This window comes from Camelina sativa, chromosome 17 (genome assembly GCF_030686135.1).
Source record: "Camelina sativa cultivar CO46 ecotype springtype chromosome 17, ASM3068613v1".
In the NCBI taxonomy this organism is placed as follows: domain Eukaryota; kingdom Viridiplantae; phylum Streptophyta; class Magnoliopsida; order Brassicales; family Brassicaceae; genus Camelina; species Camelina sativa.
In genome coordinates, this window is record NC_141896.1 from 10,890,856 (window position 1) to 10,916,587 (window position 25,732).

Genomic DNA, 25,732 nt, shown 5'->3' on the forward strand with positions numbered 1-25,732 from the left:
AAACTGAGGAGCATCTATAATAATATTTCGAATGGAACCATTCTTTTAGTTTTGTCGACAGCTTTTTAAGTCTATCAAATAATTTTCAATTAGGAAGTGGGATGTTCTATCATACTACTTTTAAATATGAACTTTGCTTCTGTTTGTTTTTCTTCTTTCAAGGACTATAGAAAGTCATTTTCACTTTAAAGGTAGTTGTGAACTATTGGTTACTTTAAATCACCTAACGTATCATAAATAATGAAGGGGTAAATTAGGTTAAAGAAGGAAATGAGGTTTGAAAATGAGATTTTTTTTTTAATTTTTTTTTAGTAGTGTTAATGTATATCACTTGGATGCTGCATGTTAAGTGTATTGAGCTCTCAGAACTACATGCGATGTTTTATTAGAGTTCTTATTGGCTGTTCACCTAGCTAGCTAGGTTTCTTCATTTAATTTCCCATCAACATATGTGTAGGCTTTGTGATTTGATTAGATTCTTCTCAATTTTCTATACCTATCTATATAATTGCAATAATTTATCACCAAATAATAATGCAATACGACATAAATATATGTAACCAGATAATAAAATTCGTCTATGCCTACGGCCTACACATGCAGCCAACGTATTGAACTTACATAATTCGGTTCGTGGTCCATTCTATTTGTGACCTAGGATCAGAAAAATAATTGTGGACATTTTTTCCTTTTAGTTAATTATTGAAGAAATTCACTAAGCCGGTAGCCATTTTTAGTAACCAGTGAATTTATCCAAACTAAACTCCAACGGTTAAAAAAAAAAGTTCCAACGTGTAAAAAGAAAAATGGTCCCAACGGTTTATCTGATCAGATTTGTATTATAAACTAAACTCCGACGTTTTATGTAAATAGGCTTTGTAAACTCCTACCCGATGACTGAGATTAGATCCTCTAATCAGATTTTTAATCAAATAACAGGATTTGTAAACTGCTATATCTCGAATGTGTTTATTTATTTCTCCAAAAAAAAATAAAAAAAATTAAGTGTTAAAGGGTCTTTTCGTTGATGGACAGGTTGATTGACCCATCCATTTTCGGGCCATGTTTGTTCGAAAATCATCTGACACAAAGCTACGGTTTCGTATGAATCCATATAAAAAACAAACACAGGTTTGGTCCCTCCATCCCACTCCGTTGGATCTCGACCGTTGATCGCACCCAGATTTTAGAGATGTTTGGATTACTAGTTTATAGTTTTATACACATACCATCAGCTTGAACCACTTGTAAGTTGTAACACTTTAATATTTGAATTGATAGTTATATCTGGTCCTAATGTAGCAATGGTTATAGGCGTATAGCCGACTAGTCAAGTGTTTTACATCAAATAACGGAGTAATTTAGGTTAGGTATGTCGGTATTTTAAGCTCTTTGTTTTTGGAATTTTAATATTTATGCGGTTATTGTTGTTTTGGGCTGACTATTTCAGTTATCAAGACCTAATGAGTATATCATGTTTATATTCAAATATGATAACATAAGTGGATTTTTACTCTCATGCATTATCAAAATTCATTTGTATCAATATAAGTAATATATATTATATATCAAGTGATACAAATCAACTTTTTCTTGTATAGTGATATATCTTAGTCTTGGAATAAGATGTAGAACAAATCATTGATATGATTCGAGCAATGAGTGTAAGATATACTGTAATTGATATGATTCTATTAATGGTTTTATATGCTCACTCCTAGTCCTAAGTAATAAATAAAAATCTGCATGTGTTTTTTGTGTGGTAAAACCATAAGAATCATTTGAAAATCTTCTAGTATAAAAGTTAGGAATCAGTGTTAATATCATATTTGATCGATGTTATTATAATTAGTTTTATCATATAGAGAGATTGCTGTTTATTCGAAAGAATTCTATATTACCACTTGAACATGATTGAGCATAGCAGATTAATTATTGATCTCATTAATGTAAGAAAAAAAAAAAACCTCACATTCAAGAAAGTTAAATATGAACATACCTGCAGCTATTATTGGAAAGGGACAAAGTAACCCATAATAGATATATTTGTGGACTACAATGGACCGCAAAATACTTCTGGATGAAAAAACTGATTAGAGCACCTAATATCTCGGTCTTTGTTGTTCCTAATCAAGCCTGATATATATACTCCATCACTTCTTGATGGACGTAAGCCAAATTTTGTTTTCTAACTATATTTTTAAATAAATAATTTTCCATTTTCAACCAAAATATAAAATATCATCTTTAGCCAATCTAAACGTGTGACAAGGAAAAACCAATCCAAATGCAGTACGTGAACAGAGTCTGACAAACAACCTGTATACATTTTTATCGTGGTTCTGTTAGCTGTAAAAGATAAATACTAAACTAATGACTAATGAGATATATTTTCATAAAATATATGGGGGAATAAACTTAGTGAAAATGCAGCTTAAGTAGCGCAACATAGTGTTATATGCTTATTGAGTTTAGTAATCATATGCACCATTTGGTCAAAATTTTAATTTATTCAGTCTGGTCGTGGAATTTATTCTTTTAGTAATATATTACACACAAAATCTCCAACCACCATCTAAGATGTAAAAGATCTAAAATTGAACTAGCTAGTTTAGTATTACTGACGATTTAGTATATAACCCAAACAATAATAATTATATATATATATATATATATTTTTGAAAATATATAGGTCAGTCAAAATCATTTTTATTAGAGTTCAGTTGATCAGCCAACTACTTCTAACGTTTTAATGAATACTTCAAGATTTCAAGTTTGATGTAAAATGTTTTCAAATTTTAAGTCGAGATCCGGTCTAAATCTAGAGAGCATATAAACAAATGAAGATACAAAAGGAAATCTTCTTTTTAATATATATAAGAAAAACAAACAAATAGAGGAAATTAGTTTAGAATATGTAACAAACTAACAAATATGCACAAAGGTGCTTTCAATTATATAAAGTGCATCAGCACTGTTATAGTGTTATATGCCCACTGCGGTCGGAGAATATATGCGTCCCATATTTTTTTAAGTCAGGATTGGCTTTCACTTTACTATTGTACGTCCATGTAATCACTATTACTGTAATAACCGAGTTCTCTTATTTTTTTTAAAAGGAATAAAAGTCCTATTTGGTGTATACTACTAATATTTGTGTTCTTACAGACAAAACTGCCACGTGCGTGTTTGTGTATAAAGTATGAAGGAAACCCCAAAAATCTGGTGATGTTGTTGTGGCCTTGTGGGCATGCATTGAAACAGAAAAGAAGATCGAACCATCATCGTCATCATATGATATATGCAAAGTGTTAAATGGTTGTTGAGTTAATAATATTCTCTTTTGTTGGAAGTGTGGTCCTTAGTTTTTTGTGTCTGTGGTCCATCAACATGATATACAAACTTTGTCTTTAATTTCGTTACATAATCTTAAAATGTCTCGAAAGTTAGCTAATTAAGGTTTCGATCCAACAGAAACAAGAAAGTTGTCTCTGAATCATTCCTTCACGTTAACTTCTTTCCTTGTGGTCCTTCACCAAAACGAAACAAAGAAACATAGAAGAGAAAAAATATTGGTAAAGGAAAAAAAGAAAAAAGATAGAAGAGAAACGAAACCCAAATATTGTTTGAAACCCTCTCGCAGTTTCTGTGGGCCTGACCCGGTTCAAGCTTCAACTTTGGTGATTCTTTGTGGGTGCAATTTTTACCAAATAATTGAACATTAGGTACCAACCCGCACTATGTGCGGAATAAATCGATTTAAATAAAATATTATGAGTAAAATTATTATTTAAGATTTAAGATTCAGTTGTATAAAATAAAATGTGTAATTAAAGTTTTTTCATTTAGTCAAATTTGCGTTTATTTTCTATAAAATATGTTTCACCCGTGAAATATTTGAACTTGGAAAAGAATTTTAAGGTGGCGTAGAAAGTTTTGATGTCTTTTTATGTTTCTAAAAATCAAATTCACATATTTTCTGTTTCACATTAATATTTATATCACTATACCATTAAATAGATAAAACAGAATTTTAATTTTAAACTAATTGATTTAATTTAAACTAATCCTAACTTTAAAAATGCAATGAGAAAAATGATAAAATTATAAACAAATGAATAATTTTTTTTTCTTGTTTGTGAAATGTAATTTACTTTTAATAAGTTAATAAACTATGAAAATGATAATTAAATAATTTTTTGTATTTAATAGTTGATTAAATATTTCATTTTTAAAAAATAATAGAAAAAAACACTGGCTCAAAATATTTAAGTGGCATTATTTATTTAAAAAAATATAGGAGTTCTATAAGGCGACACATCAGTTTTTTTGTGTGAGAGTGCTTCTGTATTAATATATAGGGAATAATTAAGTTAGAAAGAGAATATAAAAATTTAATTTTGGATGTTAATTGTATTTTTGGAAAAATACAATAGTATATAAATGTAAATATTATTAAAAACTATTGACAATTAAAGGAAATAGTGTCCAGAGCTCTGTAAATACGACAAATCAGCTTTTTGTGTGAGAATGTTTCTCTTTTAATATATAGGGGATATCATCAATATATAAGAAATTTATGAGATCAAAAACTCAATACCATTTTTTTTTATTTACATTATATATACGTATCGTTTAGTTTAATTATGTTTTCCTCTTTTTTTTTTTTTTTGCGGTCAAGAAAATAATTTTCCTATCTAATGTAGTTGAGGTCATCATATTTTTTAGTTATACGAAAATTAACTCATGTGGACGCAACAATGACATTACCTTAAACTATTTAGACTCTCTATTCTAGTTTTTACGGTTGAGTAAATTAAATATATTCTGCAAGACTGCTTAACATTTAAATATCATAGTGTTGAATGATAGTATATTATTATCATGGTTGAATTTAATAAACCGTTGACTTATATACTTTTTTGTTAAATATGTAGTACAAGCTGACTTACTCACCAAGATCGATCCACATTTAAGAAAATAGATAATTTGAAAAATATCTTCAAATTTCTGTAATATATGTGTTACTTTCGTGTTTTAACTATATTTATTGTGTGGTGTGGTCTAATATCTTCTTTTAAACGTGGCCTAATTGTTATCGTGGTTTGTGAGCTCCCCGCTACTGAAAGTCAAATATTATTCTATTTTTGTGGAATAAAAAGTTAGGTTTTTCTCATCTAGTTCATCATTTGTTGACGAGTTCGGTGCATATAAAAAAATAATAATACGTAATTAAGTCAAACTCCAAATTAAACGAAATAGTGCCACGTTAATCATCGTTGATTTGTCTTTGTGAAGCTAATTAAATAGGCCAAATAAATTTTCAAATAGGGACGGGCGAGTGCGCTCTATCTTTGACTTATCAAGACCACAATTTAGTTCCAATAAGAGTGGCATCCATAATTCTTAATTTCATAAATAAGCTTTCAACTATATGTTGACCACCTGAAAAGGAATATTTTAAGGTCACGAATCCGATTATATAAACTGATGATCGCACCACCTTTATTTAAGTGTCTCAGTTCTGATATCTCAATCATTTCATAAATTATATCTAATCATAATCAAGCTCTAGATTGAATAAATCTCTTCTGCGTATATTTTCTTGAACCATTAACCGAACGTTCACTCCCGAGGACCTGTGGTTGTACTTGTACATCAAGCCAGTTATAGATTCTATTTGTTTGGTTTAAACTTTGAAGTGTCAAAGTGAAGTGGACTCGTATCAGCCAATATAACCTACTTTTTATAATGTCAAAAGCGAAAACATAAAGCAAACGAAGATATTCCATTTTTGTTTTCGACAAAGATATCATTCTTTTTCTTATCTGAAGAGAAATGTGTTTTTTTTTTTTGGAGATTAATTTGATTAATTCGAGAAAAGAGTAGTTTCAAAACATTCCAGTGAACATGATGCTATAATCTTTCATGATATATAGTCTTTTATAAGTAAGAGATATTATTAACTACTTCATCAATTAATTAATTATGCTACAACATCGAATATAAATTGGATTACGTGAATCTTTGCCTCACTCACTCTCCGGTTCTGTAAGGAAATAATTAGTTTACTAACCCGACAAACATTTATACGCATTGATTAGTGCATTACAATATATTCATTATTCTTACGAAGAATATAATTCTACTTTTGACTCTTCCACGGCCACGGGTAACGGGTTGGTTCTATTATAAGTTTATAACGTATATGTATTAATCCTTATATAATATAAGAAGATACATGCTTGTTTTCAACACCTCATGTGATCGTTTAAAGTCGAACGCACAAATGTTTGTGCTGGTATCCATTTTCTCGTTTTATTACCATTTATTAAGAATATTTATTAATTCAAACACAACTATATATTATCGTGATATATGCAAATCGAGATCTAATTTTAGCCTTTTAGGTGCAAGTTAATTGTCTTTGGATGAAATAAAACATAACATATGTATAGCGCATAATTAAAGAAAACAAAGAAGGTGCAATGATCAATAACTTTTTCTAAGAATTTTGTGATCAGTACGTATCTTCTCTTTTTTAAGTCAACGAAGATTAACGCTCCATCCAAAATTATATAAAAAGGAAAGATTTGAACTTTAGTTTTCTAACTAACAATGCTCGGATGTGCATGCATGACGCTGCTTTGGTGGTCATAAGTCATAACTACCTGTATTACAACTCTCGATCGAACAAGGCTGCAACCACGTGGTAGCTTTTGTGCCTCGTGGTGTATAAAACGTAGGTTACGATTTATAATGTCAAATGTTTAAAATCTCAACCTTATGCAAAAATAAAGCTTGCGGAAAACGAATCAACTCATTAGGCAATAAATTTTGGCTATTGTAGTCTTGTAGATACATTGAACCAATTTATTCCAAATTTCTAACTAATTATGGGTGGGCCGACCTTGTAAGCCTGTTAAGGTATATCATTTTGACTTTGGTGTTCTAGTAACGTAGCTATGCTTTTGAAAGCTAAGTTTAAACTTTAAAGTTAAAGTGTATCATCATCAATTCATCATATATCCATTGAATCATTGATTGGTTTGATGTGCCCCACTTAGTTTTTCAATAAAACGAAAAATAAGTCTTACTGTTAGTACAAAACTAATAATTGAGAATTGAATTAACATCGCTATTGTCATAAATGATTCAACAACTCATTCAGATTTTAGCCATCGATTCAAGAAGAAGATCTAAGGGCATGTGCATCGGCGTATACATGCTCTGTTCTTCAGAATAAAATGATTTAATTTAAATCAAAATAAGACATTTATCCAAGGAACGTTCTTTCATAGGGGACGTTTATTTCTCCGTCCATCGTTACACGTGGCAGCGTGTGAGATGTTTGTGTTATTTTTCCGACTTGTTTTGACGGAAAGCATCCATTCACTTGCTTATCCCATGTCTTCTTCTCTTGCTCCGTTTTCTTCTTTGATTCCTTCTCCTCTCGCTCCAAGATTCTTACAAACTCTAACCCAGTTCCCGAATTCTCCGTTTCTCTCTTCATGCTCTTTTTTGAGGTTAAAAAACGCATCTTTACTGAATTTGAGAACTCGAATTGCTCCTCTTCAACCCCAACGAGTTCGGTCCAAAACCCCTGTTTTGTCTGCTGAGTCCAGTTTCTTGAAAGGTTTGTTCTCCCCCCCCCCCTTTGTTTTGTACGAGTCGAATTCATTGTTTTAATTGCTTAGTTTATGTAATTGACCAAAAGGGTCATTAAGGATTTGTTCATTGTTGTGTGGATACCCTCTAATTGATCAGTTAAATTGATTGTGTGTATTGAACAGAACAGTTCTTAGAACCGCATGGAATATTGGGAAAGACGGAATTGAAGCTGGAACCAATCTTGTACCTGTGAGCTCTCTTAGTCATGTCGTCACCAATTACACTCTAGTCTTTAGTTACAATTTGGTTATGTTTTTATGATCATTCCTTTTTTGGTTTGGTTGAAGGTCTCTGTACCTAGATCAGTTGCTAGAATCTCTGTGACGATTGCAGCATTAGCGGTTTCATTGTTTGTTGTCAAGTCGTTTCTATCAACCGCTTTCTTTGTATTGGTATGTAATGCAACACCATCCCTATTCGTGGACTCTTTTTCGGTGTTTACAAAGCTAAATTACTATGAGTTGTTTGCATGCACATGGTACAATCCGATTTTGTTGGACTTGAGTCTGGGAGATATCTGAATTAACAAAGGATAGGTATCCGAGAACGAGGCCAATGCAATCAAGAATATTGTTGACATCTTGAAGACAGATAGTGAGCTCCAGCCTAAACGTCTTCAGGGTTTGTTTTTGTCTCTAGCTATATTGTGCTCAAAGCTTGAGGATTGCAGGTGTAGCTTCGTGTCATTGCAGGTGTGTTCTAACAAGCCGTTTTCTGATTGTGTATCTGGATAGCTTAGTATATTTTATTTTTAGTATGCTAAATTGGTTTGTCTCTTTTCCTTCTACTAGGTGTTAGACCTGCTGATTAATGCACTAAGACACAAAGATGCTGATGTAAGAGCTGCTGCGTGCATTTGCTTAAGAAACGCTTCTCGATCAGTCAAGGTTAGTTAACAATTATACATTCTGCATACTATTTTTTTTTTCAAGGGATAAACTGTGAAGTGAGAATAAACGATAGAAGAGATTTGAAATACTGAACTTCCACTTTCTTATTGATTAATGTTCTTTACACCAAGCTTGTATTTATACATCAATGGGAACATTCTAGACCTAATCCATAGCTTAAGGATCTTGAGACAAGTGTCATACATCTACACACTCTCTACTGATGAGAGAGCATCATAACGGTTAGATAGTACTACTGCACAGCTCTCTCCAGCTGGTATTCCTTGTACCTTCGTCGTCACTGTGCTCTGCTCTGTCGCTCTGTTCTGTCTGCTCTGCTTTGTCGCTTTCTTCTGTTTTGTACTTTCGTCATTTTGTTGCAGAGGATGGAAAGTGACTTGCTGGGCTGAACTTTCAACTGTTGTTGGGCTTGGACTCTTAATTAGTGGACTTGGACTCTCATCCCCCCGCAAACTGATGGTGGGAGGCCTGCCAATACTCAGTTTGTACCAGAGCCGTTGAAAGGCTTGCCGAGGAAGGGATTTTGTGAAGATATCTGCAAGTTGCAGAGCTGTAGGAACATGTTGAACTTCCAGGAGACCAAGAGCAACCCTCTCTCGAACGTAGTGATAGTCAACTTCAATATGTTTGGAACGGTTATGGAACACTGGATTGACAGAGAGATGAACAGCCGAGAGATTATCACATCGCAGAACTGCAGGCTTGGACTGAACAATACCTAAATCTCGGAGAACAAACAATATCCAGGTTAACTCAGAAGCTGCCGTAGCCAGAGCTCTATACTCTGCCTCTGTTGAGGATCGGGACACAGTAGGTTGCCTCTTTGCAGACCACGAGATCAAGTTGGAGCCAAGTAATGCACAAAAACCGGTTGTAGAACGCCGAGTATCCTGGCAACCAGCATAATCACTGTCACTGTAGGAGACCAATGACAAGTCTCCACCATCAACTACTAAGGAGAGATCACTATTCCGATACATATGCAAGCCCATAGTCGTGGTGCCGCGGATATAACGCAGGATTCGTTTCAGGAGATGGAAGTCTGATTCTGTTGGAGCATGCATACGCTGACAAATGAAGTTCACTGCAAACTGTATGTCTGGACGAGTGATCGTAAGATATTGAAGTTTGCCGGCCAAGCTTCGAAAGTAACTCGGCTCAGAGAACAAACATTTGTCCTTAAAAACATTGTCTAAGCGGAGAGGCAGAGGGGTATGAACATAGTTGCAGGATGACATATTGGCATGATGTAAGATTTCCTCTGCGTATTTAGCTTGATTAAGAAACAACCCATTGGGAAAAATCTGTGCTTGAATCCCCAAGAAGTAGTGAAGAGTACCCAAATCCTTCATTGCAAACCGTGTGTTGAGTTCTGCAAGTAAGGACTTGAAAAGATTAGGATTAGAGCCAGTGAGTAATATATCATCCACATATAGCAATAGGACCATGGTGTTGCCATTGTGATGATAGACAAAGAGAGAAGGATCCGCCTTACTGCACACAAAACCATACTCAATCAAGAATTGGCTGAATTTATCAAACCAAGCACGTGGGGCTTGTTTCAACCTGTATAAAGCCTTCTTCAACGAACAAACATGATCTGGCTTTGCAACATCCTCAAAACCTGGTGGTTGGATCATGAAGACTTGTTCTTGTAAATCACCATGGAGAAAAGCGTTCTTAACATCAAGTTGAGTGACACTCCAATTCTTTGAAGTAGCGACTGCAAGAACAATTCTAATAGTGGAGGTTCTGACAACAGGACTATAGGTCTCAGTAAAATCCACACCTTCCTCCTGATTGAATCCCTTGGCGACGAGTCGTGCTTTGAGTTTGTTCAGAGAGCCATCAGCATTTAATTTCACAGTGAAGACCCAACGACATCCAAGAATATTTATATCTGCAGTTGCTGGAGTTAGAGTCCATGTATGATTCTGATAGATAGACTCCAGTTCTTCAATCATTGCTTGACGCCAACCTAGATGGGCTAGAGCTTCAGCAACTGTTTGAGGCAACGAAGGAATCGTCTTACTCGCAACAAGAGCATATCTAGGATTCGGTTTTCTGATCCCACGTTTAGATCGTGTAGTCATAGGATGTGAAGAAACTGCATCACTTGGTGGAACAACAGGTTCATCATTAATAACATCTGACTCGACATCACTTGGTAGAACAACCGGTGATTCACAAAGTACCTCAGACTCAGTGTGTGGAGCACATATAATATCCTCAGATTGCTGCTGTTGAGCTTGACCAGGAGACATAGGACTCTCTTGAGGAAATTCAACAATTTCAGAGGGAATTGTTGGAAGAGAATGAGGAATCAATGATGGATCCGCAGCTTGTTGCCACGCATGTAACAAGCCTGCTTTGTGCTGCGTCGCAAGATGTTTGTATATGTGATCAAAAGGGAAGTGTTCCTCATCAAAGATCACATGTCGTGAAATATAAACCCGACCAGTTGGTGGATAAAGACACCGGTAACCCTTGTACTGTGGGTGATAACCAAGAAAAACACATTGGAGAGAGCGAAGTTCAAGTTTGTGCTGAGTATAAGGTCGGAGACATGGATAACACGTCGAACCAAAGACACACAAGAAGGAGTAATCAGGTGGCTTGTTAAACAAGACCTCAACCGGACTTTTCTGATTCAAAGCAGCTGAAGGAAGCAGATTACTAATGAAATTTGCAGAGTAGAAGGCCTCAACCCAAAAACGCAAAGGAACTTTGCTCTGAAACAACATAGAAAGACCAAGCTCTGTTAGGTGTCGATGCTTTCGCTCTGCAATACCATTCTGCTGTGGTGTAAATGGACATGAGAGAAGATGTCGTATGCCATGATCCTGCAAATGTTTTCGAAACCTTGTGCTCATAAATTCTCCACCTCCATCACTATGAAAAATTATGATCTTCTTACCAAATTGATTTTCAACTTGTTTTTGAAACACTATGAAAACATCACAAAACTCAGCCTTCGTTTTCAAAGGAATCAACCAGGAATATCGAGAGAATGCATCAATGAAAACGGCATAGTATTTAAATCCTTGAACAGATACAACCGGAGATGGTCCCCAAAGATCACAATGGATTCGATCAATGGGTTCCTTGGCACTAAAATCAGAACTAAAAAACGGTAATTGACAACTCTTTCCCATCTGGCAAGGTCCACAAACGAGAGATGTGCTGCTCTTATTAGATGATATCGCCTTGCTGTTCTTGAGATGTTGGAGAATCTGGAGATTGGCGTAACCTAGACGTTGATGCCAGATCATATCACTAGCAACACTCTGTCGATTTGAGAAGTAAGCCACAAACTCCTTATTCTCCAACATATATAGGGTCTTACGACGAGGTCCTTTTATCACCACTTTCTAATTTTGTAGGTCAATCACATACACAGCATTAGCATAAAAAAACACACCACAAGGATAGTCATCACATAACTTTGATACTGATAGTAACGACTTCTGCATTGATGGACAAACAAGGACATCTAAGAGAGGAAGACTACCTGTAGAAGTGGTGAGTGTTGTAGAACCAACATGAGTAATAGGGAGATGAGCCCCATCAGCTACCATCACTATTTCAGAACCATTATATGGTGTAGCTGTTGTTAACTGAGCAGCAGAGGCAGTGATGTGAGCAGAGGCACCAGAGTCTGTAACCCACTCCTGACCGCAACTATCGGAGACATGAAGTGCAGCAAGAGCTTGAGGAACATCGTCACTCTGGTAAGTATTGTCAAACCTGTTCCAGCACTTAAGAGCAACATGACCAACCCTTCCACAGATTTGACAAACAGGACGACTGTTGTTGGATCCTCCAGACTAAGACTGATTCCAACCAGAGTTGTTAACCTGTTGAGAGAAGCCACGACCTCGAGTAGAAAATTTGCCTTGACCTCCTCGACCACGAGAGTTCGATCCACGGCCTCGGTAACCAGAGAAACCACCTTTTTGAGCTTGAAAAGCTAAGTTTGGGGAGACATCTGAAGCAGATTCATACGACTGCAACTTCGAGTCGAAACCAGAGACCTCAAGAACTACATCATTAAATGTAGGAGAAGGCAAACGAGACAGAGAACTCTGGATAACAGTAGCAATAGGGTCATATTCCCTAGCTAATCCATTCAAAAACAGAACAACCTTCATGGATTCATTAACATGCTTGCCTATCGCACTTAGACTATCACAGACAACACGAAACTCTCGACAGTACACAGAAAAGCTCTTATCTTTCATGTTTAAAAGATTAAGACGACGAAGCAACTCACATTCTCTAGACACAGAGCTTCGGTTGAAACTAGATGCAAGTGACATCCATACTTCTTGAGACGTTGACAGAGCATGGACGAGATCAAGAACTTCTTCAGAGAGAGTTCCAAAAAGCCATGACTTGATAAGCTCGTCAGTACAAATCCAAGCTTCATACGCAGGGTTGGGGTCGGTGACTTGTTGATTATTGACTGTAGTAACTTGAGTAGCTGCAGGTTTTGGGATTTCACCATTAACGAAACCAAGCAACTTCTGGGAGCGGAGCAGAGATTCAAATTGAGTTTTCCACAAAAGATAGTTGGTGTCACTTAGCTTGATAGTAACAGAGCTAGCGACATGAATATTGGAAGGAAAAGGATAAGGATCGAGTCTTTCTGCCATGACAGCAACCTGTTAGGGTTTTAAGAAAGCTCTGATACCATGAGAATAAACGATAGAAGAGATTTGAAATACTGAACTTCTACTTTCTTATTGATTAATGTTCTTTACACCAAGCTTGTATTTATACATCAATGGGAACATTCTAGACCTAATCCATAGCTTAAGGATCTTGAGACAAGTGTCATACATCTACACACTCTCTACTGATGAGAGAGCATCATAACGGTTAGATAGTACTACTGCACAGCTCTCTCCAGCTGGTATTCCTTGTACCTTCGTCGTCACTGTGCTCTGCTCTGTCGCTCTGTTCTGTCTGCTCTGTTTTGTCGCTTTCTTCTGTTTTGTACTTTCGTCATTTTGTTGCAGAGGATGGAAAGTGACTTGCTGGGCTGAACTTTCAACTGTTGTTGGGCTTAGACTCTTAATTAGTGGACTTGGACTCTCATGAAAGACACCAATGCTATACCAAACTTAAGAAACTCTCAAAATAAGAATAAAATAATTGAAGGACCAAATATTGAAGGACACCGATGCAAATGCTCTAAGGGCATCATTAGTGGCAATTTTTCTTAGGGGTACTCTTAATAAAAAAATAAAAAATAATAATAAAGAGAGACAATAGTTGAGGAACGTTACTTCGCAGAGTAACCAGAAAATCGTTTCTCTTGCCACGTGTTAACTTATTATTAATTATTTTTTTTTTCAGATTTTTTATTTAAATATATAATAATATTAAAACAAAACTAATTAAAATACATTATATAGAGAAACGAGGTGTGGTTTCTCCGATGCTGATTGTCTAAGGACCTCCACATTAGTCCATTTATAGTGTTGGTTAACCGTTAACATATGTCCCTTTTTTTTTACAACTCATGCATGGTTCATAGAATCATAGTTCATTCCTATTTCCTTATACTCCTCGACCACAAATTTTAGTTGTCATTCTTTTAAGGTGACAAATTAGTGAATTACTGTCTTTTACTTTTGAAACTTAGAGAATTGTTATTTTTATGTTGGATCCATAATTCCATATCCATAATAATCGAATGGCATTGACGTAATTATGTTGGAAGTCAAGTTCTCTCTATTTCACCGTCAAAACAGGTAAAGGGTAAATAAGAGAGAGACAAACACACACTCTTGTCACTCTCTCCCCATTTATGTATCAAACTGATAAGGATAAGGCCCGTAATTGGCTATTCCAATTACCAAATAGGGAGCTCGAGCTAACTCGGGAGCTTATAGGTGAACAGGAAGGTTTCACTATGCCTAGCTAGTAGTACTAGTCCACCACCAACTAAGAAAGTTAATATATAATGATGGTCTCTCCCTACAGTTAATTAACCGGATCAATACGATGCGGTTTTAAGCCAGCAATCGGCAAGTCATGGAAAGGCGGCTGATGGGCTCGATCCATTTCGAGTCTACCAAGGTGTTTTATCTTAATTACTAGTATCAGCAACGTACGTCTTGTATGTCTGTCTTTCAATAGTTCAGTGTTTAAATTGGTATTGTTTGTAAGAAACTGTAAAAGAATAAAGTCGTTGATGTACAATATAGCTCAGGTTCTTCGTGTAATTTAAATTTACCTTCAGCTTCAAATGTGGTGAACATGTCACACTCACCTAAAGCGTACGTAATTGGACATGCAACCACTCTTCTTCACCTAACAAAAAGAATCTCTAAAAATAGCTAACTAGCTTCCACGTAACCCACTTCTCAAAACTATTAAAGATATAAATAAATCACATTTTCTAATTTACCATTTCACATTACTTTATTCGGTTTATAGATAAAACAATACAAATGAAATGAATGAACAATGAAACTTTTGACTTAACTGACACGAGGATTAGTCCTACTACGCTGTCGAGAAACTCAAGTTATTCTTAAACGCAAATTTCAAATCGCTAAAACCAACGTTTGAACACGCAACGATAACTCTCTCAGCCGCGTGACTCGTATTATTCCAAATAGCGTTTGCGTTTGGCAGAGTCCTCCACTTACAAAGCTTCCCTCCTTCTCCAATCTCCGCCGCCACAATCTCTCCGCCGTTCTCCGCCGCATCGTGTATATAAACCATATCCCCAACCGCGTTAAACGCTATCGACGTTAACGGCCAGTCAGAGTCAGCTCCTCTGAGTTTATCCAAACACGCCTCAGGCATAGATCCAATCGATTCGAATCTCGAATCCATCGGCGACTCGTCGGAAACTATAACTCCCCAAAGCTCGATTCCCGTCGGATTATCTTCGTCTCCGGTGATCCCAGCCATGATTAGGCTCTCGCTGGAGTATCCAATCGAACGAGAGTACAACCGAAACCCGCCGGGACAGAGATCGAGAAGCTTCGTCCACGATTTGGTCTCCGGATCGAAGCTAAACGCGGCGCCTGAACTCTTCTCCGTCACGTACATCTTCTCCGAACTAGCCGCTACGGAAAGCCACGTGGCAGACGCGGATCCGTAGAGAGAATCCGGCATCGACTCGCATATCTCCCACGCGTCGTCGTCGAAGAGCTCCACGGCGAACTTATCCTCCTCGAAATCGCAAACGCCGCCGGCTACGATCAGGCTCCGTCCGACTACAGCCACGATGGGATCGATCCTCCACACTCTCGGCGGTGCCACGTGTCGCCAAGTCAGATGAAACGCGTCGGTCGAGAAGGATAACCCCGCCGGAGACAAAGCGTAGAGCAACGTGGAGTGAGATGATCGAGCGACGGACACGTGTTCGACGGGAGGAGACGATGACGTGGACTTGAGCTCAATCCATGAATCGGACTTGGGATCGTAAGCCATCGCCGTCGTCGACAAAGTGTACGGCTGAGAAGTCTTCTGAGTGTAGAGGAACAACCACGGCAATGTTTTAAAACGGCGGAGGGAGAAGAAGACGGCGCGGTTCCATGATTTGGAGACTTGGGAAGCGGAGTCGAGGTCGAGGAGTGGTAGATAAGAGAGGATCGATTCGAGTACGTCTCCTTCAATGGAACCTTCTTCTACTTCGTCTTCACCGTTGTTCTTCTTATTCTCCATTTTTGGCTAATGCAGAAGAAGCTACATGAGGGAAAAAACAGTCTTTATATAGAACTAGAATTTGTACCTACGCAAGCGCGGGAATTTAATTTAAATCTTTTTATATTAATATAAATTTTTGAGCTCGAATATAATCATTCAAAGTTTTGAGAGTAAATCTTTATAAATATATGTCATGTGGTAATATTAGGAAAAATAAACGATATTGATGGCTACTTCAAGATCTTTTATCATTAAGAGAGTTTATTTCTTATTAATATATTTCATTAAAAACATTTTTTAAAGGTTTTGATGTTGATCTTTCAATACTTAAATTTGGATTAGAAGCATTTGATTCAATTAACAAAACATCAATTTTTTTTTTCCTTTTTGATCATGTTATAAAGTAATATTTCACTTTTAATTTGATGTTTCCTGTTTAAAATTTTATAAATACAATTACTGAATTTTTTTTATTCTTCCATAATTTTAAATTTTACTTCCATTCTACAACTCAATAATACACAATTACATAATTTTTTTTATTCTATCATAAATTTAAAATTTACTTCCATTCTAAAACTCAATAATACATTTATAATTTTAATTATGATCAGTTTAATAGACAATTTTAATTATATTATTACCACTAATAAAAATATAGTATTGTTTTCTTATTTTAACATTTTATTTATTTTACTAATTATATATTTTATTTAAACTTTCTATTAGTTATAATTAACATAAATATGCGCTAAATGAATATTTTAAAATAAAAAATTGCTTAGGTGATATATAATTACAAGATCAATAGAGATTCTAATCATAGTTCTTGTCTTCTTACTAAGAAAATATTTTATTTGTCTCTTATAATTATGTGTCTTAACCATATGATGCACGTACATGTAAAAGAACTAAGCATGCATAAACGATACATGAAAAGTTAGGTACGAATTGGTAATAATATTATTCCAAATTCAGTGTTTTACTTCATATCGGGTAGATGCTCTATTCTTTTCTTTTGTTTTTTATTTTTTATGGTTGAATAATAAAATAGAGTTTAGTTTACATTGCTGAACTTTGGATGAAATATTATAAGGTTGAATCCATAGAATTTAAAAGTAGTGATGGGCCTACAGATTTTGGATGAAATAATGCTGGACCTACAGACTTTAGATTAAATCTAGTGGATCAGTTTGTCATTTGTATAATTGTTTAAAGACTTTATTAAAATCTATAAAGCCCACAAAAATTAAAGAGGATATGGTTGACCTGGCAGCACCACGAGAGAGTAAAGTGAACTTTATATATATAGATTACAGAGAATTAGTGCACGTGAATCTAGTTTTTCATGTCTTACTATATTTTACTGTATAATAGAAATCACATTTACAGTTTTTATACATAACATCAAACCGTATTATTTACTGTGTGAGTTTTTATCCAAACGGGTAAATCTTACCAATCCACCAATTCGACTAAATCGTAATTTGGATCCACTCCCAAAATATGACCTCTCTGTTGTCCCCCCGCGGTACCAATGAGTTTATCCGATCAGGACCAATGAATCTTATTTTGGGAGTGGAGCCAAATTATACTTCTCAGCGTAACTCATCTTAATACCAAATTGTGCTCAGAAGGGGTTCCAAATCAATGGTCATTTGCCATACTAGCTAGAAACACTTAACAATGTTTGATTACATGTCATTGTCAAGCCTGTACCATTGGCTACCTCCCCAGGGACCATATCCCCAATTAGGCAATCACTCTCACTGTTTGACAAGGCACAGATAAGGAGAGATATCAAGAACAATGAGCAGAAACCACAAATTTGAATGACCAATAGAAAAGATGCTATAATTGATTAGACCAATCAATAAATAGTTAAAACTACTCATAACCTTACTACCTGATAAGGCTTGAGAAAGACATATGAGAAATCACCAACACGTGATTGGAGGGATGAAGAATTAAATCTATAAGCACTTCGTTTGACACTTGAGGTTTGGAGTATGTTTACAACATTTACACAAATCAAAGATGAAATTACATAGTAACACTATTGGCTCTATTTTAGTCTCTCCCTCAGCTTCCTAACTATCTTGTCAACGGGCAAAGACCCTACTGGACCTACCGGATCAAGCGATTCATCATCTGAACCCTCGTCGTCAAAGTCATCGTCTATGTCACTATAATACTCTTCTGACCGATCCCTGTCTTCCACGTAATCCTCGGCTGCACCATCACTATTCGTCAAGACCATAGCTGTGTAAGTGTGTTCTGCAGCAAGTGAAGTGCCTTCTATTTCTTCCACCTTCTTCAATAGATCGTCCGGACCTAGGTCAAGTTCTTCAAGAATCACCGCCTTGGATGATTCCAACGCTCGTTTCCAAAGAGAGATCATTTTGGGGCTTGAGATCACTGTATTTGGATTAGACACAGTTTCTTCTTTACTGGGTTTATCTGAAAAGCCAAAAAAACAGATGAAAGGTATATGAGAAGCATTTTTTTGGAATTAGCTTTGGACAAAGGTTGTTGATTTCTCCGGATAGTACGATGATTGAAAACTGTAAACACGTAAAAGGTTTATGAGTACTCAAGAATATAATACCTGAGGGATCAAGTTCGTTTGCTTTGTTGGTTTCAGAAAGGTTTGGAATTAAAGGGTTGTCCAGAAATCGGGACTTCCACTCTCGTCCTCTCCACATGAGTATTTGCTCATCATCGAAAGACAGAAGCACGCAAGGAACTAACTCCTGGTAAATGAAGAGAAACCTTTTTCAGATATATAGAGAAATGTTGGATGATGAAGCCTTGGTAACTGAATATGAAAACTAGAATTATGAGATAGAACATGAAACCAAGTTTAATGCTGAAAAATAATCCAACACGAACTTTTTATAAGAAACCAGATGCAAAAGTGATCGTCCAAAAGTGATTCCACTGAAGATGCAAAGCTGTGCAAAGTATATAGATGCAAATAAAAGAAAAACCTGAAGGATTCATAGACCTTAAGCTTAGCGCCTATCTTCTTATAATCGCTAGGTTCAAGTCCTGGGCAATCAATTTTCACCAAGGAACTCAGTTCGAAGGCATCTCTAACATCTTTGACCAGGGACACGTAGACTCCATTTTTAGCTGCAATGCAAAACATAGACAATAATAGTAAGTATAAAACCAAGTGTCTAACCTCTTCTTACACACTACGTGCCAATTGACTTCAATGACTACCGAAAGTAACAAAACAGGAAAAAGCTTTAACGGTAAGATATACTTACACAACTTGCATATGGGCCTAAGAGACTTTCCCTTCACCCTGAACTCATGAGCTTCTTCTTTAGTCAATCCTTCAGGAATTTCTTGAATAAGCTTTGGATAAACAGGGGCTGCTGGCTTCCACAACATCAACGGATACTGTGGACGTGTGCGGTAGTTGTAATTTCTACCCCTGAAAAGGTACACTACACCTCCGACTCTGTGAATGATCTCTCCTCCTGTCTTTTCCTAGATAAGAGCAACAGAAAACGAGACTGGAAAGCTTAATAAACTAGAAGAGCCGGTCCATCACTAGTTCAACTATACGAAGTAAACATACTTTCTCAAATCACAAAACATCAACTATCAAAGATAAAACTTGGAATAAGATATCAAACAACCCAAATCTTAGTTCTAGTCTCCTGTATATATATCTCCACTTAAACAAAGGTTCTAGCTGATCAATAAACTAACAATTACCAAAAAAATACTTCAATCAAGAATCGTTAACAGATACCTCAAGAACACGACACACGTTATCCATATCCACAGTAGGAACTCCTTTACATCGAACTTTACAAACACGTCGTCTCTTCCAATGAGAATGTATCAATTCCAACATATTATGTGTAAATCCATCTCTTCCTATAACAAACACACACACACACAAATCAATCAAATCCAAATGAAGTCAAAAACTGAAATCTCCGAAAATTCAAAACAACAACACTCACCCAAATTAACCTGACGATTATCATGCATATGAGGCTTAATCAACATCCCTTTCTCCCATCTCTTCAACGGCTCTCCTAAAACCTCATCTCTGTTCATCCCTTCTTTAGGATACCTCCCAAACGGTAACGGCCCAGGCATTTCAACATACTTAACCCCAGCTTTCCCCGCCGGCGGTGGATTGAACGAATCGAACAGCGGAATCTTCTTCTTCGATTTCTTCAACGGCGCTTTCCCAGTCCACGGTCTCGGCATCGTCGGAGGCGCGAACGGCATAAAAGCCGGTTCCCGTATCCCAACCGGTTTAACCTTGGGAGTCTCCGAGTAACTGAACTGAAACTCGAATGGAGCACCGGGAAGCTGGTAGGATACGCCGGAATCTCCGATTACGATTGTACGGTCTCCGTCCGAGGAGATAACTCCTTCTTTAACCGGCTTATAGTATCTGGTCCGGTGATGCGGAAGCTTTAGAGCTGGATTCGGTTGTGGTGGTTTCTTCGGCTGTGTATCGGTTTGATAATTAGTTTTCGGATTACGATCTCGACGAGACGGTGCGTATTTGGGAACCGGTATCGGCGGAGGAGGTGGCCGGAATGTTCCCGATGATGAATCCGTCGACGGGAGTGAAGAGAAGAGGTTAATGTCTCGTAGTGATGATACAATCGCCATTGATGGATAGATAACGAATGAAGGATAAAAAAAAAAATCAATTTTAAATGACATTAATCAAATCAAAACGGCATCGTTTAATCATTATGGGCTTACATCTTAAATTGGGCTTAAGGCCCATATATTTACTCGAAACCCTAATTTCTCTGTTGAGTGAACCATATAAAAGCCATTTGCTAAAGCTCTCATCGTCTTCCTCCGAGCAGAAACCGCAAAAAAAAAAAAAATGCAGATCTTTGTGAAAACCCTAACGGGGAAGACGATAACACTAGAGGTTGAGTCATCAGACACGATCGACAATGTGAAAGCGAAGATCCAAGACAAGGAAGGGATCCCACCGGATCAGCAGCGTCTGATCTTCGCCGGGAAACAGCTGGAAGACGGGAGAACACTCGCCGATTACAACATCCAGAAGGAGTCGACGCTTCATTTGGTGCTGCGTCTGAGGGGAGGTGCGAAGAAGAGGAAGAAGAAGACGTACACGAAGCCGAAGAAGATCAAGCACGTGCACAAGAAGGTGAAGCTAGCGGTTCTGCAGTTTTACAAGGTTGATGGGAGTGGTAAGGTTCAGAGGCTGAGGAAAGAGTGTCCTTCTGTTGGATGTGGTCCTGGTACGTTCATGGCGAGTCATTTTGATAGGCATTACTGTGGCAAGTGTGGGACTACTTACGTGTTCAAGACGCCTGATGAAGAGTGATTTAGGTTATGATGTTATGTTTTTGTCTTTTAATTTTGAAGTATCAGTTTTTAAAAAAAATTTGGAATTTAGATATTTGAGATTGGTTTTGTTCTATTGACGGATACTTTAAATCGTTGCCTTAATACATTATATTGTCTCTTTGATTAGACATATGCTTTTGACTGATCTGGAAATGGTGAATTGTCTGGCTGTAGTATTAGGATGTTGTGCTGAATCAGTCGTTTGATTGATTGTCTTGATTTGCCAGATAGCTATCGTTTTAGTTCGTTCATCTATTATGCTGAATAAGTCATAGTTGATTCTTCTGATTATATCATTACACATTACACCAATGACTTAGGTTTTGTTATAGTCGGCTCTGATAACTTGTTTGCTTAAGATAGGTTTTATACTTAAGCAGATATTGATATCATGTGTATTAGACCTTGACGTGTGTTGTCTTTGCTCGTTTTATCTTGGTTTCAAAGCTTCTCTTTTATGTTTAGTTACAGTGAGATTTGACAAAACCTATCAAACTTGTGTTTAGTCGTTCCATTTGATAAGCTGGCATGTGAAAGTTCGAGCTTTTGGTTGGTAGGAGTTAGAAAGACAATGAGAAGTATATATGGAGAAGAAGAGCGTTAAACCAAGAAATACATAACTATTATATTCACTACGAACAATTTTTCTGAAATCTCAACCATACCTCTCAAATGTACACCTCATTTTACTCACTCACTAGTCAATACTCACCAAAAAGCCTTGTCCAAGACGGATCGCAAACTTTGACTTACGTTTTTGGTTGATTCTCAAGTGTGGCTCGATCAAAAAATTCAAGATGGGTCGAAAATTATCTAGTCCGGGCTTGGGTAATTGCATTGGATTCTCCACACACACACAAATTACAAGTGGGTAGGAAATTGAGTAAAAAAATATTATGTAAAGTCTTTTTCTTTTAGTTGAACACAATATAGAGTAAGTGAGACAGAGAGAGCAATAAAGAGAGGGACAGTATAAGTAACATGACTGAGAGAGTGAGAGAGTGAGAGGGTGAGAGAGAGAGAGAGAGAGCACTGAAACTTGAAGAAAGATTGAGAGAAAATGAGAAGAAGACTTTGGGTAAAATGGTAAACAGTTAGTAAAAAATTGTGAGAGAAGAAAGACAAAATCCTAAGATTCCGAGTTACTAAAAGTAATGAGTCTCCTAGAAACACCCGCACTAGTCTCAACTCACTGCACTTTCATTTTCACTCTCACTTCAACCTAAAACTCCAATGACTGTTGAGTTTGAGAGATTCAATAACTCCCATTTAAAGAGACAACTACACATGAGACAAAGAGGCATTTCTTTCTCAACCTCACTTGTTTTTTTCTTTCTAACTTGCAAACCAAACCACACCACATCATTCATTAAATGGTCTCTCTTCGACGATCTACTGTCTCAACATTTGTGCAACGTGGCTTTCCATTTTTACACTACACTTTTACCATTATTTTATATTTTGTTATTCCATTGTTCAAACAATGTTACAATGATTTATATATATGATCTCTTGCATTGCACATATAGCAGAAGCAGGAATGTGGTTTTCAAGGGAGCTTACATTTGTGTGTTTGACAAGTTTTGACAACAAATAGGCTCTCTCATCTAATTAATGGTAAACTCTCATAACGTTATGTGTAATTTTCATGTGTATGTCAGTGTGACATAAGAATATATGTAGCTACAACAATCTAATTAGCTAATGCATTTATATATAACGGGAACCGGATCTTAATTAAAGAAAAGTCAAGTAAATGGTCTCTAGAACTCCATCATCAACAAAATATTATATACATCATTTTTGTTTTATTTTAGAGAAGAAATTATAGTTTAATTTTGAGGAGTTAGGAATGTGATTAATAGAAAGAATGAGAATCATTTACTGCTTACAGCTCATCCAGACGATGAAGATTCCAATTATTAGAAGTGAGATAGTGACACACAGAAGATGAATTGAGTAGTGTGCATTTTAGCATATATATATAACCAAAGCATTCCACATGAAATATTTAATTACGTATCTGCATTAACGATTAAAAAATACCTATTTCTCCATCTATATATACATACACACCCACACACACATATATCTCCTATCATTCATCGTACACACACACACACTCGCTCTTTCTGTCTCTCTCTATGACAAAAATCCCCAACATGACGACAACACTCAACCATCTGTTTGATCTGCCGGGGCAGATTTGCCATGTCCAGTGTGGTTTTTGCACCACTATTTTGCTGGTATACCTTTAACTTCTTGTCTCCCTTCCTCTCTTTATGTTTATGAAATTTGATGAATATATATATATATATGTGTTGTAGGTGAGTGTACCGTACACAAGCCTATCAATGGTGGTGACTGTGAGATGTGGACACTGCACAAGCCTTCTCTCTGTCAATTTGATGAAGGCTTCCTTCATTCCTCTCCATCTCCTTGCTTCTCTGTCAAATCTCGATGAGGTTCCCATTACATCTTTACATATATAGACAAACACATGCATCTATAGTGTATATTATATATATGATCAATCTACTGTTCATAATTATATATATTTACATATGTGTGTAGGCGGGAAAAGAGGAGGTCGCAGCAACGGATGGTGTGGAAGAAGAAGCATTGAAGGTGAATTCTCAGGAGAAGGAGAACAGTCCAACGACTTTGGTTTCATCTTCAGACAATGAAGATGAAGACGTGTCTCGTGTTTACCAAGTTGTCAATAAGCGTACGTTTGATTATTATATATTTAGTCAATTTTAAAAATTAGGTTTTATATGATTTCTCGGCTTTAATTAGATTGATCAGTCTAGTTAATGTTTTTGAGTTTGTATACACAGCACCTGAGAAACGACAAAGAGCTCCTTCAGCTTACAATTGCTTCATCAAGTAAGAGATCAATCCAACTGATCACTACCTTTGTGATGTGTATGTGTATTTTTACAAAATTTTAACAAGCTTTTGAGCTAATTGGTTTCCCTTTTGGGTGTTGATTTGGAGTAGGGAAGAGATCAGGAGGTTAAAGGCTCAGAATCCAAGCATGGCTCACAAGGAAGCTTTCAGCCTAGCTGCTAAAAATGTATTTAAAGCTTAATTAGTCTAACATAAAAAACTCTACTTTAATTTTCATCTTATAATTAATTATAGTCCGCTAAATTGAGAGATCTAGTTTCTAATAACATTTTGTGATTTCATATTTCTTTGATTTGGGTATGGCGAAGTGGGCTCATTTCCCTCCAGTGAACAACAAGAGAGCTACTTCAGATTATTGTTTTTGTGAGGAAGATAACAATGCAATACCACCATTCAATGCCCTCGAGGTAATTTCAGTAAACTAATTATGTTATATCCTTGATAAATAGCATCACTTTCAGTAAAAATTTCAGAACCCTAGCTAGAGTAATTATTTACTGATGATTAATTATAAGAGTGAAGTCAAGGAGAAGAGGGTAGCGAGAATATCATTGATTCTCAACTACTACAATGTGTGAAATTTATGACCTAAACCCTATTTATGGTATTGAAACTTACACTGCACACAGTTTTCTTTTATAGAAACCCATTCAACTAATTAAAGCATTGGAGCTGAATATGTATATTTTTCAATTAATGTAACAATTAATTGTAGAAATGTTTGGGATGCAGGACCATGAAGAAAGCAATAATGGGTTCCGAGAGAGAAAGGCTCAGAGGCATTCCATTTGGGGGAAATCTCCATTTGAGTAATAACAACTTGGCTTATGATGGACTTTAACAAGAAAATTAAATAATTAATAATCGCGTATGAAAATGTGACCGTGACCATTTTCGTCTAGGGTTAAATTAATTATGTTGCTTTAGGGTTTCTGTTGTAGGAGAGAGAGAGATAGAGAGAGATGGAAGAAGAATCTGAAACGTACGTAGGATTTGTGTACTGTTTCGAGAACAGTCTTGGGAATGAGCGAGTTTGTTCAGTGATTTCGTACTTCTCAACTTTGAACTCTTTACAAAGACATTGACTCTATTATACCAAATCCTACTTTTGCATTCATGACTACTTATTCCATGAATATGTTTTGACATTCCATGCACTTTAGTGAGAATCTTTGTTAAGCTATCAAATACTA

General features: G+C 36.3%; 3 protein-coding genes and 2 pseudogenes across 6 annotated transcripts; 3 read left to right on the top strand and 2 right to left on the bottom strand.

Annotated features, from left to right (window-relative positions):
- Positions 1-7,407: 7,407 nt before the first annotated feature.
- On the top strand, positions 7,408-8,099 carry LOC104759382 (uncharacterized; the record flags this gene model as incomplete). Its single annotated transcript, XM_010482318.2, has 3 exons — positions 7,408-7,636; positions 7,799-7,860; positions 7,959-8,099. Coding segments are annotated over exons 1-3 (432 nt in total), but the record flags the coding sequence as incomplete, so codon positions are not given.
- A 6,888-nt stretch (positions 8,100-14,987) lies between these two features.
- On the bottom strand, positions 14,988-16,425 carry LOC104756706 (F-box/kelch-repeat protein At1g23390 pseudogene; annotated as a pseudogene). Its single transcript, XR_015585821.1, has one exon. The product of XR_015585821.1 is annotated as an F-box/kelch-repeat protein At1g23390 pseudogene (transcript).
- Positions 16,426-18,204: 1,779 nt separating this feature from the next.
- LOC104756707 (CRS2-associated factor 2, chloroplastic) lies at positions 18,205-20,956 on the bottom strand. 2 transcript variants are annotated; one of them, XR_015586789.1, is made up of 6 exons: positions 20,240-20,956; positions 20,023-20,150; positions 19,529-19,754; positions 19,244-19,388; positions 18,862-19,006; positions 18,205-18,713 (listed from the first exon to the last, which is right to left on the bottom strand). XR_015586789.1 is itself a non-coding variant. In XM_010479333.2 (6 exons), exons 1-6 carry the CDS (start codon positions 20,904-20,906, stop codon positions 18,319-18,321), a joined length of 1,689 nt encoding a protein of 562 aa, XP_010477635.1. In that variant the 5' UTR covers positions 20,907-20,956; the 3' UTR covers positions 18,205-18,318. The 2 variants fall into 2 exon arrangements, 1 of the variants encoding a protein (XP_010477635.1); XM_010479333.2 differs by having other exon boundaries at positions 19,261-19,388.
- LOC104756708 (ubiquitin-ribosomal protein eS31z fusion protein pseudogene) lies at positions 20,946-21,752 on the top strand (annotated as a pseudogene). Its single transcript, XR_015586790.1, has one exon. The product of XR_015586790.1 is annotated as a ubiquitin-ribosomal protein eS31z fusion protein pseudogene (transcript).
- Positions 21,753-23,635: 1,883 nt separating this feature from the next.
- On the top strand, positions 23,636-25,639 carry LOC104756709 (axial regulator YABBY 4-like). The gene is made up of 7 exons (XM_010479335.3): positions 23,636-23,872; positions 23,954-24,091; positions 24,201-24,354; positions 24,467-24,515; positions 24,630-24,705; positions 24,848-24,946; positions 25,272-25,639. Exons 1-7 carry the CDS (start codon positions 23,771-23,773, stop codon positions 25,350-25,352), a joined length of 699 nt encoding a protein of 232 aa, XP_010477637.1. The 5' UTR covers positions 23,636-23,770; the 3' UTR covers positions 25,353-25,639.
- Positions 25,640-25,732: the final 93 nt, after the last annotated feature.